Source organism: Etheostoma spectabile, chromosome 5 (genome assembly GCF_008692095.1).
Source record: "Etheostoma spectabile isolate EspeVRDwgs_2016 chromosome 5, UIUC_Espe_1.0, whole genome shotgun sequence".
NCBI lineage: Eukaryota > Metazoa > Chordata > Actinopteri > Perciformes > Percidae > Etheostoma > Etheostoma spectabile.
In genome coordinates this window covers 17,531,642-17,546,412 of record NC_045737.1, presented here as the reverse complement: position 1 = coordinate 17,546,412, position 14,771 = coordinate 17,531,642, and the positions used below count along the sequence as shown (strand labels likewise).

The 14,771-nt window shown below is 40.6% G+C and overlaps 1 protein-coding gene across 3 annotated transcripts in view; it reads right to left on the bottom strand.

The window, feature by feature from the left end:
• Positions 1–635: 635 nt before the first annotated feature.
• The window catches only part of prodhb (proline dehydrogenase (oxidase) 1b), a 25,581-nt gene continuing 11,445 nt past the window's right edge, over positions 636–14,771 (bottom strand). For 2 of the 3 annotated variants that reach the window (XM_032515923.1, XM_032515919.1), the window contains one exon: positions 11,623–12,888. In XM_032515923.1, the coding sequence (XP_032371814.1) occupies positions 12,864–12,888 (25 nt within the window). In that variant the 3' untranslated portion in view covers positions 11,623–12,863. Of the gene's footprint in view, positions 695–11,622; positions 12,889–14,771 lie in introns of those variants that run through there. The other variant, XM_032515922.1, reaches the window with a different exon arrangement.

Below are 14,771 nucleotides of genomic sequence, written 5' to 3'. Positions count from 1 at the left end.
GAGAAAAGAAGAAAGAGAACGAAAGTGTTTGCATGCATGCTGGCTGTGCGTAACAACCATATGCTCCTTAAGTAATTCATGGAAAATAAGAGACACATTGGGTATTATGGCTCTATTTGTCATCACCAATGGTCTCAAAGTTATTGCTGGTGCTTCCATGTGTTTAAATTTGCCCAAGCAACTTGCCAATATTTCTTCTTTCTTCTTCTCAAAATCCTCATCACGATAAGAGAATATAGGGTAAGGGGAAAAAAAGAGAAATTCAGAGAAGCAAAGCAACCAATCTCCCAAAATAGGTCAGTTTGAAAGCACAATGAATTTTTATATAGTCTTTTAAAAGGGCTTCTTAGGACTAAGCATTGTGGAGGAGAAGATGCTGCTGAGGATCTCTTTCTCACACATAAACACAGCTGGGTCTAGGTTCGTGGAAGGGCCATGAAGACTACTACTGCCCCCTAGTGTTTGTCACTGGGATAACATGTTTTTTTTTTCCACTTGGGATTGCATCCAGACGCTCACTTCTACTGAGCATTTGGCAAGGCAAAGACATGTGGGTTCATCTTCCTCATATGGACATTATGATCACAGCTTCAATGAAGATGTGGGTGTCCAAAATGCTAAAAAAGAGAACGGATGAGATGTCCATTTGTTTCCCCTTCACACGCCCTCTTTCTGCAGCTTCCAGAATCGGAGCCTACACAAGCACAGGGGAGAGGGAGAAATCATTGACGATGTGCCACATTTGGCTCTCATATCCAGAAAATCAGTGCTCTTACAGGCTGCCGCATCCCGCTAAGCCTGAGGTTGTGTAAGAATAGAGAGGCACTCTCTGACTCATCATCCTGAAATAAAACAAGCAATTATTCATATCCTGTTTGGAGAAGAATCAACTAAGTTAATACTGCTGACACGGCTCTTAGCTCACCTCCAATTGCTCTTCTGTTTAACTCTATGCAATGCTTCTGCTGTATATATCATTTCTCTTAGTATTAAAATCTTCTCATAATGGGAAATCAAACCTGTAATTTAAGTGTCAAATCCGTTTCATTAATTCAGGACGCCCATTTAATTACTTCATATTCATCGTGTTCTGAAAGATTTTAATTCAAGCTATTCTTTTTTTAAGCTATTCTACTGAAAAGGTGTGTTCAGTTAAGCATTTAGATTTAACTCAAAGGGAACAATACCAGAAAAAGAGCAGAAATACTTTTTTGACAATCAACTTTCAGTACAACTGTATTATGCAAAAATAAATGTTAATAAGCAAATTGAAATTACAGTGGCTATTATCATTATTGTGGCTATTAAAATCTGGTCGTGGAACAATGGACCAGTTCTTCACTCTCGCAAGGATCCTGGAGAAAGCCTTGGAGTATGCCCAACCGGTCTTATGGGTTTCCTCCGAAGGGTGGCTGGCGTCTCCCTTAGAGATAGGGTGAGAAGTACAGTCATCCGTGAGGAGCTCAGAGTAGAGCCGCTGCTCCATCACGTCGAACAGAGCCAGTTGAGATGGTTCAGGCATCTGGTAAGGATGCCTCCTGGGAGCCTCCCTAGGGAGGTGTTCCAGGCATGTACAGCTGGGAAGAGGCCTCGGGGAAGACCCAGGACTAGATGGAGGGATTATATCTCCAACCTGGCCTGGGAACGCCTCAGGAACCCCCAGTTGGAGCTGGTTAATGTGGCTTGGGAAAGGGAAGTTTGGGGGCCCCCGCTGGAGCTGCTGCCCCCGCTGGAGCTGCTGCCCCCGTGACCTGACACCGGTGAAACGGACGACAATGGCTGGATTATCAATAGTTTAATATTGACAGATAATCACTGTACACAAAAGTTTTTACAAGGATCTATTCAGAGATAGACCTTTAAAACCTCTTTGAGACCTTTCTGTTTAACCAGAAACTAGCGCTCAACTAATTTACCAGAGTCCATTTAAAAAAGCAATAGCCTACTTATATAGAGCCAACATATTTTTACATATCAATCTGTAAACTATGTATTTATTTTAACAAACAATAGAGTTGTGATGGTTGAAAAGTGGAAAGACGATAATTGTCTTTCCATAGTTTCATTTTGTTTCTGTCAAGGAAGTGTATTTTACGAAGCTATATTACTGTTTATTTACATGGAGTCTGGTGGGTTAAGTGAACACAATATCATTGTTTTTATGTTTAAAAAAAATATCTTACTCTTTAACAGAAAGGTCAACCTCCTTAAAAATCCTTGAGTTGTCAGACACATCTGAGTCTGTCAGTGACAAAACGAGCACTTTTATGAAGGTAAATTCAAGTTGGACAATTGCCCCACAACTTTTGTTTTGCTGCCGACTGCAGCAATCTTGCTTAATAATTGATCAATTTGAAAGATTGTTGTTCCCATCAGTCAACATAGGGAAAAAGGGTCCAGGTTGAAAAAAGGTTGTTCCCATCAAAGTTATAAGGACTTGGATTTTCATTATTGCCCTTTCTATAAATTACATTAAAATGAAAAAGGTATTTCCTAAAACTATGTATACTATTACAACACCCATACACTGCTATGCATACGTGTGTGGGCATTTGTGGCTCTCTGTCTGTTTCTCTGCATGTGTGTAACTGGATATGTGTGTGTATGCCTATAGAAAGCAGCGTGGGACCAGGGAAACGCAGCACGGTGCTCCTTGGTTTGGGAATCCAATTGTCATGCCAGAACAGTAGGAGGAACATTTACTAGACCAGTGATGCTGAGATGATAACAGAGAGACTAGAGCAGCCAGGCTGGTTTTCTCGCTGCTCTGCGGTGCAAACAGACAAACAACAATTGACTAGATTGGTGTTTGGATTTGTTGTGGATATCACCGAGGAAGGCAGCCAAGCTAAATCAAAGTAAACCATGTTAAACTGAACCTGTCCCAGTTCCATCTATTCTTCCCTGTCTATTTCTCACTGACATTGGTTTAAAGTGCTGATTTTTTAATGGGCTTTTATTTTTTGGGATAAACAGTTCTTATTGGTAGATTAATGTATACATTATTATTCCCACAAGGGGAAATAACAATTTACACTGTCAATTTACACACAAGCCTGAATTACACAAACATGCTCTTTACCTATACATGCACTATGGATGAACAGATGTCAGAGTGAAGGGACTGCCCATGGAAAGGCGCCTCGAGCAGTTATAGGGTTTCAATACCTTGCTCAAGAGCACCGTGGCAGTGCCCAAGAGGTGAACTGGCACCTCTCCAGCTACCAGTCCACCACCATACTTTGGTCCATATGTGGACTAGAACCGTGACCATCATGTTCCCAACTCAACTCCCTACTGACTGAGCTACTGCATGTTTTGTATTTTTTATTAACCTTAAAGCAGTAATTTATAAACATTTTGTAATGGTTTCAATCCTCAAATGGTACTTTTTGTTATAAACCAACAGACAACCAGTCACAGTGTTAATTTTTTTCCTGTGCTAACTCTAGATTATTTTCTATGCAAGAATGCTAAACTGGGACATGTCTGACTTACGTGCAGACTTAAAGGGCTACTAAATTATAAATTGTGCTATAAACCCAATTCAATTATCAAACATTTCTCACCATGGGGCAAAGATGTCCTCCCAGTTGTTACACTGTGAAAGTAGGAAAACCTGGAGGATATGTGGCAGAGAAATAGCAGCTTGCACACTCTCCAACCTGATATATTCACACATATCTACTGTATGTTCTTTGTAGTTCAAAAAGATTTATGTGTTACCTTTATCCTGGCTTTATTGTGCATATACAATATACCCACAGACACATACATGCAGAATTGAATTCAGATGTATCCGCAGGCAAGCACAAATAAAGACTCAACCAAGCATGCACGCACACGCACGCACACACACAAACACACACACACACACAAATTTCTCCCCCAGGCATTAGGTGGCCAATCCATCCTGTGATGGGTAATTGTTCTTTTTCTTATTAAAAGAACAGGTGGCCATGAGATAGGAGTCTCATTTCTCACCACTGCTGCACTCCATGAGTCCAAACTAATGATCAAAACATTCGCTCCAAATCATTTCTCACACCAGACTGATAGATATGGGAACTGATGGGAGGGAAAGTGTGTGTGGGTGCAGGTGTGTTTGTGTGAGCTCAGCCAGTGCGTAAATGTGTGTATGCATGCTTCCACATCTATATGTTTTCTGTGTTTGCATGTGCACATGTGGTAATGCATGGGTGCCTTCATGTTGTGTGTGTGTGCGTGTGTGTGTGTGTGTGTGTGGGGGGGGGAATATGGTATTTGGGGCTTGAATTCTAGCATTGGAACAAGGTAGTTTGGACAGCGGCTGTGACGCATCGCTGGCTTTGCTCCTTTTCCATACTGGTGGTATTCTCTAAATACACACACACACACACACACACACACACACACACACACACACACACACACATTTTCATGTCATGGCAGATGACACAGATCAAGAGATCACGGGTTTAGGTGTTGGGGAAAAATCGGTCGACTATAAGAAGTTGAGACAAGATTAATTTTGTGTAATCCACCTTTACTGGTGACTTTGAGGGAGAAGATTGAGAGGCTGCTGCCATGGCTATTGTGTTTTTAATTCTTCCTGGAGCGCTTTAGTTGCCTTGGAATGATATTACTAAAAACACAAATCCAGTCATTGATGACAGACAGAAAAAAATGTGATTTAGTTTAAAGTGCTCATATTTGCTTTTTGGCTTTTCCCCTTTCCTTCATTGTGTTATATATTGTTATATATATATTGTTATATATATATATACTTTTTTGTTATAGGTTGACAAAGTGAAAAAAAGTCACACCCCAAAGGGACAGCTATATTGTAGGCCAGCCTTTACTTCCGTGACAAATGTGCGTGACTTTGTAACACACATTACTTACTGTAAATATATATATATATATATATATATATATATATATATATATATATATATATTATATAATGCTCGAATAGCTGCTAGCGTGGCATGCCCTCACACTCTGCAATAGAGGGTGACATGGGAATCAATTGGTGCTCCCATCCCATCCCGAGCCCACAAAAATACTCCTGTCCAACCCCGATCACGTGACTGTCCCCCCAAAAAAATTCTGTCCTGCAAAATCCCAAGAGAAAGCCTCCTGCTCCCGTTTTGTTCCCTATGTTGTCTAAAGATATCAGACTCTGTTGCGGACACAGCGCTTCACACCGCGAGCAGGCTCTCACGCCACCCGGCAGAAAAGAGAGAAGGTCAAAGAGATGTCTGTCGCTGTCTGGAGAATAACTAGCCAATGGATATTGTGTGTGTGCGTTTAGTTAATCACGGTCAAATCACTGAGGTTGCCTCAGAAATATTCTCACAGTCAAAATACACATTTCTCCATCCCGCCCGCTCCCGTTGAGTTCTATGCTCTATTCCGTCCCCATCACGTTACCAACAGTGAAATTGACTCCCATTCTGCAGGAATACCGTGAACTGTGGGGTTCCCAAAAAATGTTCACCCTCTACTCTGCACTTGACTGGTAAGCTGTGCTGACCTAGCTACTGCGCATGTGCGACTCCCAACAAAGATGGAACAGAAGTGCGATGGCTCACTCTGTAGCTAAAACACAGAGCTCAACACACTCGGTGAAAAGAGGAGCTGCAGCAATGTGCAGTACAACAAAAAATATGGAAAATACCGAAAATCAAACCATAAAAACCTATTCTGATATAAATACAATACCTCTAAATACAATACAACAACATGAAAATGAGCATAATATGAGAACTTTAAGAATGTGTGATATGATATTTACATTTTTTCAGCCCTCTCTGTCACTGTCACCGTGATAAGTGACAACTCTCCGCCACACAATTCCACTCAAAAGATTTGGCAGATTATTTCAGTGAGTTGTGTTTGATAGCACACTGATGACACCGATGGAGGCGGCACAATGTGACGCTTTGGTGTGTGAAAGAAAAGTGTTTTTGAAAGTTTGTTTTCCGTCCTGTATGCTATCAAGTTTAGCAGGACGGAAAACAAACTTTCTACCCGCCACACACACACACAAACACACACACACACACACACACACACACACACACACACACACACACACACAAACACACTCTGCCTCGGCTTTTGATCATTTGTGCTTCGTTCTGCCACTCTATTTGGGCAGATGACATCAGTCATCGTCTGTCCCATCTGTTGTGTTTACGACTCATTTGTTAACTCGCTGGTTCATATCAGAGTGTACTGCGGCCGGGGGGACTCCTTCAGTGCAGGACTGGGTTCAGGCGCTGAAGTCAACTTAGCTCAATGACTCATAACATTTCTCACTAAGTAGCTGTGATGAACCACACAGATTCCATTCATTTCTGACCATAATGAAAAGCAATGTATTGGGAAAATACCACCTGAGAGAGCCAAAAGGAGAATCACAGACAAAATGCAAGTTTTGACAGTGCTGCTTTGTCATATTAATCAACTATTTCACTATTTGTTAGGTTGTTACCCAGAATGTGCTAAATTACCAGATGCGATTTGACAAGCCAAACTGTTTTCTCGTGGTTGTTTTCTACTATACAAAAGTTGCAAACATGAACTTGACTTGACAGGTGGTGATGTGAAGCAAGTCTGCAACAGTTTCACATTATGTAGATGAGCAGTACAGACACAGCTGGAGTAATTCACAGTCAAATAAAACTCTGAAACCCGAAACCCAAAGTTATCCACCATGATGCATTAATGTCTGCCAGATGGGAGATTTCTCTTTCGCAAAAGCTGTTTTCCACAGTCTCATGATTTGTCCATCCATCCCTGCATCCATGTTTTATTCCCCACTTGCACTAAGTCTGGATAACAGGATGCTCATAATAACCATTCATTTTGTTATATGAGACCATCTTGCTTTTACAAGTTTTATAGCCTGAAATATCAATAGTAAAGTGCTAATCCTCGGTCAAAGGTAACATTCTGTGCAAAACATTCAAAGCTTATACGGCGTCAACAGCTTCCATACACACAAAAATGAGTGAAAGCAAAAACTAGTATACATGCACATCTAATGTTGAAGACTTATATAAATACATAAACAATCTTATGTTGGTGTGACGCCCCTGCCAATGCTGTTTGGTTTACCTTCACCTTCACCTTCAACACCTCCACAGCACACTGGACACTGACATTACTGACTTCGCTGATGTACACACTTGTTTGTTCTGTGTGAACTTAAATTCGTAAATTAGAGTAAATGTTTGAAGTACATGTTGGTGAGTGTGAATTGGAGTAAGCTGGCTAAGATCACATCTCTTACCTACCCCAACCATGTCCTGAACAGTGAATACAAATTGTTTAGCTGAGCCTGAACCCCTCCAAAACACATCAGCAGTCTTGCACTGGACTGCAACAACACTAGCAATATGTACAACACTTATACACAAATATATGTGCACATAAACTAGGAAACTTTGGAATCTCCAAGACATTTTATATCTCATTTACTTTTTGCTTCATATTTATTGTACAGACATGAGAGTTTGGATCTATCTATAATAACGACTATGACTATTTGTGGTGTATTTAATAATTAGCACACAGTGCCTGGTTTGTTCTTAATTTGTTCGGATTACTTGGGGTTTTTTTGTGTTCCTTATAGTAAAGTGGTGCCAATAAGGCCTATCTTACTGGGAAAATGTAAGTGTCTTGCAGAAAAATAACAACCTCCATTCTCCTTGGTTCTCCTTGTTAGACATGTGAGCCAAGTTAGCCTCAGATGTTGTTATAAAATATTGACATCTCTTGCAGCATTTTCTCTGATGCCAATATACTGAGCTATACTGTGCCTGTCATTCTGACTGGTCATGTAGAAATGATGTTGTCATTATGTTGCAATGTTGGGAAATACAGTCTACTGCTAGTTGTCTATTGGATTTTCCCTTCATCTCCACTGTATTAAAGTCAAATTTGTACAGAAGAACCAAATGACTCAAACATCTCAGCCAACCTTTCATCAGGTAGAATACTTAAAAAGCAAACACTTAATGAATGAGTATTACTATCCTGCTACAGTCATTTTATAAAAGTACATTGATGGACTATCACTGATTATTCATCTGTCCTGAAGTGAGAAGATAAACTAGCTGATGTAAATATTAAGGTGGGGCTACAGGTTATTGTGCTGATAGATGAAAACTCCCTCTCCACTTTAGCAAAATTTACATTTACTAGTGCACTAGTGTGGTACTGCTTGTAAAATTCTTCAAAACCAAATTGTACCCTGCAATTACTTGCAGAAGGAACCCAAACCACTTAATATGCATCTCCCCTGTAGCCTACTACTGACTTAAAGTGTAGGCTACTTCTACATTAGAGGAAGACATTGTACTATTATATTTACCTGACAGAGAACGAAGGAGGTCTTGGGGAAGACCCAGGACTAAGTGGAGAGATTATATCTCCAACCCGGCCTGGGAACGACTCGGGTTCCCCCAGTCGGTACTGGTTGAAGTGGCTCGGGAAAGTAAAGTTTGGGGTCCCCTGTTGGAGCTGCTGCTCCCACGACCCGATACTGGATAAGCGGATGAAGATAGATAGATGGATGGATGGATGGATGGATGGATGGATGGATGGATGAAAGAGAACACTGCAGATTCAGAATGCAATCACAAAATATCACAATGACAATTTGGAATATTTAGACATTAGCCTCACTCATGGCAGTGCGCTACCCACCCGGCCTGTTATGAGAGCTAATCATCACATATCTGCGTTAATCAACCACCAGAACCGCGCGCGCAGAGATAGAGAGAGAGAGAGAGAGAGAGAGAGAGAGAGAGAGAGAGAGAGAGAGAGAGAGAGAGAGAGACTATCGTACATTAGGGATTTAACACTTCAGCATGTCTTAATGTCATTAGTGTTGTATGTTAGCAGTAAACTTAATTAACCCTGGGTGAGTCTGATGAAAATTGCTGTGTCTGCTCGGTTCTGCTCTGAAATTTTCTTGCGCTGTAAAGGAATAATCTCCAAGGTTACTTTATAGTCTGCCTCTGTTTAGAAGTGGTGATTGTAGGCTACAGCTCACAGCAACTTAATACTATACAGTGGCTGGCGTTTGGTTGATATTTAGTGTTGGCAAATGGCTTTTTGTAGACACGGAAAAGTGCAGCACCTATTCCACACAACAGTTGCGATGTTCCTTTCAGCTATCCGCCCATGTTCCAGAAAAGTGAAGAAAAGTAAGTTTGGTATATCCAGCAATCATGTAACATTGGAAGCAGGAAAAGAGTCAAAGGCGGTAACACACCCCTCCAAAAATGTGCAGCTGAGGTGTATTTCACATTTTAGCTGCCAAAGTGCTCACTCAGTGTGCAGTGTGAGAGGGGGAGTGAACAGTGGCTTGAGTGGCAAAAGCCAATATGTGCTTCTTTTACCAATATATGATATGATATCTTTTGCATTTGTAATGCAAACAACGTCAAACTTGGCACTGCACTTACTCGTGCCCTTAGCAAGAAGTCTGTCAAACTTGAATTCCATCAGACTAACAGTTTGAGAGATATGCGCATAACAGACAGACAGACAGACAGAGAGACAGACGTTCCTGCAATTATGAATCAGGCTTCTACTGTATTGCAAAGATAATTCCACAACCTTTCTCAGCCCTTCAGGAGGTAAATTATGTTTAAACATCATCTAATTACTGAGGATATGATTACAGCTATTAAATTGAATAATAATGGGCACAGTTTTCTGTTTTGTGCACTGTGAGCTAGTAATCTCTCTGTTTGATACAAATACTCAATACTCTGGGGAAGCTCAAAGCCATAGCACTCTTTTCAGTTTGGCACACAAATGCTTACAGAATAAAGAACCGGTGTGTAGGAGTTTAGGGGGATCCATTGGTGTTTTCATTAGTCACCTGGAACTAAGAATCATTGTGTTTTCATTAACTTAGAATCAGCCCATCACATATACAAATAGGGAGTGGGCCCTGTTCCACGGAACCCGCAAACTCACCAGTGTGAGTTTGCTGCATTTCACAAGATCTCTTAGCTCTTTTAATCTAATAAATAAATGAAAAAAACAAATCTGTTATTGCCAAAATCATAAAAACGCATGCAAAATAGCCAAACAATCGCCTACACGCGCCAATTTACTGCTCACTGATGTGGGTGTGCGCTTTGTGCTAACGTGTGTAACTGGGTTAGCTGCGAGTGACACTTGTTCTTTGGTACATGGGCTGTGTGCTTTGCTACCATAGACTGTGTTAGCTGCTACTAGAGTCTGTTGCACTGCGGCTTGCAGTCCACACCTAATTTTAAATACTGTTTTAATTATTCAAATTTGGCTGGTAGGTTAAAAACAAATTTTTCTGTGGTGTGAGAAACTCAGAACACATTTATATTTGCTATAACCAGACATTAAGTGCCTGCTGAAATATGCAGCAGCACGCTAATCCATCCCATTGTGCTACAGAAAAGCAAAATCTTTTCAAATGTCTAGACCTAAAAAAACAATGCTGAGTATGTTTTCAAATCAGGGCCTGTCGCCGCATTTGTAACTGTGCTTCAAAAAGCCATGGAACATCCGAGGCACGCCTTGCAGCTCGGGTGGAGATCTGGTGGCAAGACGCAGCCGGTCCTTCAATCCGTACAAAGGCGGACACTGCTGTTCTTCGAAGTCTTCAAACTGTTTGTCGCTGAAGAAAAATAGGGAGCAGATGTCTGGTCTCGCAGCTGTAATATACGGCAACTGGAGACATAAGGGAAGCCCGTGCAGGGCACAAGGGCGCAAATGAAATCGTCACGACTGCTAATGTGCGAGGGATAAACCCGATAGCAACAGCTCTTAGAGGGCGAAGCCTATACTAAATAGAACACTGTGTGGTCCCATTGAAACCACAAAGCCAAGGGCACAGCCACACAAACAATCCAAGACATCAGACCATGGGGGACCAATGGCCGAGGAGCCCAAAGAATCGGTTATGTAATGCCGTCCTTCACATCTTTCATAATACAATGTCAACATTCATTACGTAAAGTAAATTAGCCCTGGCTGATTCTATTACGTCTGTGTGCTTTAAAGTTGGGAGATGTGATGATAATTCCTAAATAATATGCTGAGTCCATGCTTGTTTTGATTGACTTGGAACTGTGTGTAGGAACTATGACGTGTCTTCTAAATCATCTTTGCAACTGTAGCTAACCAGGAAAACTCCAGTGTCCTGTAAGAAAGGATATGTTGGCAAATGTATGCCCCAAAGTCACATCTTGCATCAAAACAAGACTTGATTATTAATTAAACCGATAGAATACAGCAGCAGTGACAGCTCTGTGGCGCTTTGCCTCAAGCCACTAAAGTTTCTTCTGAGTTATGATTAATGCATCCAATTTAATTGATCTTTATTGAGCGCAGCATCAAGGGTAATTCAATTTTGGTCTACAGAGCACTGACTACTCACATAAAATGACAAGGCCATGATAATCATTAAGCTTGGTTCCCCTCTGACTGAGAACTACTAATTGTGTATCAATAACCAAGTGGAAGATGCCAGAATTAAAACCCAAAACAACTAAAGTTGTGCAAATTGCTCACAGCTCCAATACAGCAGTCAATTACATCCAGTTCTCCCTTTAACACAAATTTGAAATAGAATTTTGCTATTCATACAGTGCATATTTATTCATTTTGCAATTTCACAGGTCCATAAAGTGAGACATGTCAAACCAACAAATGGAATTACCTGCTTCCGACAGACAGACATATACATTGTCAAAGATAAAAACTGCTGTGTTAATCCATCAAAATGCAATAACACCAAAAGGCAACTTACTTATTATTCCCTTGCAAATTATCTTGTGTCATGAAAAAATAAGAACAGCCAGTCAGACTCGCAAGTGTCTCTATTAAAAGGAAATTCACTCGCTGAATACTGAACTGAACTGTATGTTATCTTGTAACACCTCAGTGACCTAGAATATAGCTTCCTCCAGTAAAAGCAATTTCAAAAGCATTGCACTCTCAGAAGAAGAAGGATGCGCTGTGAGGAGCCATTTATACTTCCTCATTGATTCATAAACAGGCATCATTTTCAAACAAGCAGTGCAACCTCAAATACAGCACACAAATATACAGTGCAAAGAAGCCTCCCCGGGGGATTGCGTGGCTGTCCAAGAGTTTAAAAAAAAAATGATATAGGAGGGGAATATTGATATTTCCTTTACTACCATTTAAATCAAAGCTGTTTTGTTTTATTATTGTTGTCCCTCTCCAAGATGAATAGGGTGATAAAAAGAGATGCCCGACATTTTAGGGAGTCCTTTTGGAGCAGTAAAGATGCCCACTTGATGGATACCAGAGCTCTATAGACAACGGGAAGACAAAATGAGGAATGCTTATGGATGCAGAGGCAGATAAGGAAAAGAAATAGAGAGAACATGAGCAGTACACAAAAGAAAGGATGGAGGTGAAGGTGGGTTACATCAGCGAGGAACAGAATGGAGAAAAACAGCAGTGCAAACACAGAATAACAGAAAAGTGACATGCCAAAACAGTCCATCAGCATTAAAACTCCAGGACAGGGTAGCACAGGAGATGTACATCCAGGGAGAGCTTTACAGAGGGAGAGACAGAACATACTGCCGCAGCAGCAGCCTTCAACTAGAGAAGATACAAAATAAAATAAAAAAAACACGACACATTGACACACTCTTTGTCTCTTCTTCTCTTTTCAGTACACTGGTCTGTAGAGAAGCTCCCCAGAGGCAAGTCGACGTTTCAGCTCCTTCCACAGCAGCTCCTTCTCCTTTTGGGCACCCTTCATGAAGCCTCGGTTTTCCTGGGCTCTCCGAGACAGGTAGGGCATTACCTCATTCACCGGCCCATAGGGGACGTACTTATAGACGGGGAAGCCTGCCTGGCCTGGGGTTGAAGTGGGATGGGAGAAAACAAAACAAAAATGGGCTATGATATTTGATTGACTAGCGAAATATGATGTTGGATTGACTAGCAGCATGTTCAGTTGTTACAATTTCAGGTGAACATAATTTGTACAGGTTACTTTTGATAAGCTCCAGAGAACACATCACAATTGGACGTCATCTCAACTGGCTTCCTTCACTGAAAGATTGCTACAATCCTTCTAATCGGGCCGGTTTGCAGCATTTGCATAGGCACCCTCAGTTTACTGCATTTGAATTAGAAGAGCAGCTGTTTCTGCCAGTCAGGTTCACATATTGTAACTGTTTCGCCAGGGCTTACTCAATTAAATAAATGTCCTTTCATCTAATCCACATGTACTTGCAAAGCATCAAAACATGATACAATAATACAAAGTCATCAACATAACATTCTGAGCCACAGCCAGTGGCGGAATGCACTTAAGTACATTTACTCATGTACTGTACTTAAGTACCAATTTGAGGTACTTGTACTTTACTTTTTCTTTTCATGCAACTTTCTACTTCTACTCCACTACATTTCAGAGGGAAATATTGTACTTTTTACTCCACTCCAAGTTTCAGACAGAGATTTTTTCTGCATTAAGTACTTTTACTTTTAATACTTTACGTACATTTTCCCAATGATACTAACATACTTTTACTTAAGTAACATGAAAATGCATGACTTTTATTGTCACCGAGTATTTTTAGTGTAATATTAGTACTTTTACTTAAAGTGCTCATATTATGCTTTTTCCTTTTCCCTTTTCCTATACTGTGTTATATATCTTTTTTGTGCATGTTATAGGTTTACAAAGTAAAAAAGCCCAAAGTCCCCCCCCCAGAGGACTTACCATCTCCTACAGAAAACACTGTTCACCAACTGCTCCAAACAGCTCTATTGTAGTCCAGCTTTTACTTCCGTGACAAACTTGCAACACTTTGTAGCACACGTTATAACGCTCGCCTAGCTGCAGCACGGCACTCCCTCATGCTCTGCTTCTGACTGGTACCTAGTTACTGAGCATGCGCAACTCCCAACAAAGATTGAACAGAATTGAGATGTCCCACTCTGTAGCTAAAACAGAGAGCTTAACACACAGGGTGAAAAGAGGAGCTGCAGCAATGTGCAGTACAACAAAAATATGGTATTTTTGAAAATGAAACCATGTAAACCTATTCTGATATAACCTCTAAATACAATTATTAACCTGAAATCAGCATATTATGAGCTCTTAAAGTAAAGAATGTAAATAATTTCCCACCAAAACTAAAGTTATTGATTGTAAATAATAAAGATCTCAACTCTAATCTGCTTTCTTTCATAAAACAACTTCTTTGTTGTTTCAAGATTCAAAGACACAGCACTGACTGCTCTATCCCTCGAGAAAACAGCAAAGAAACACGTGTGTCTGTTTACATCAATACCGGTCAAGAGCGTTTCAAGTTGAGCCTCACACTGACAGACAACTCCCTGCCACAGCTCTGTCGGTCTTTGACTGACAAACAAAGTGGTGCGAGCCAGCACCAGCACTTTGTTAAGACAGCTTGTCAATACTGAGGTGTCTCAGTTCATATGTCACATTATGGGCTGCAGACTGACTTAACATGTGCTGTGCACTTCATGCACTCCAAATGTCCTGTGGTTGTATATATGCATATGTGTAGCTAGGGCTGCACGATTATGGACAAAATGATAATCACAATTATTTTGATCAATATTGAGATCACGATTAATTAACACGATTATTTGTTGATTTTAACCAAAACAAATTTTATTGTCACATAGGCTATGTATAACTGCTTTCACATTCATATTGTGCTACATTCCTCTTATGTTGAAGTTGTGTGTTGTACATACAT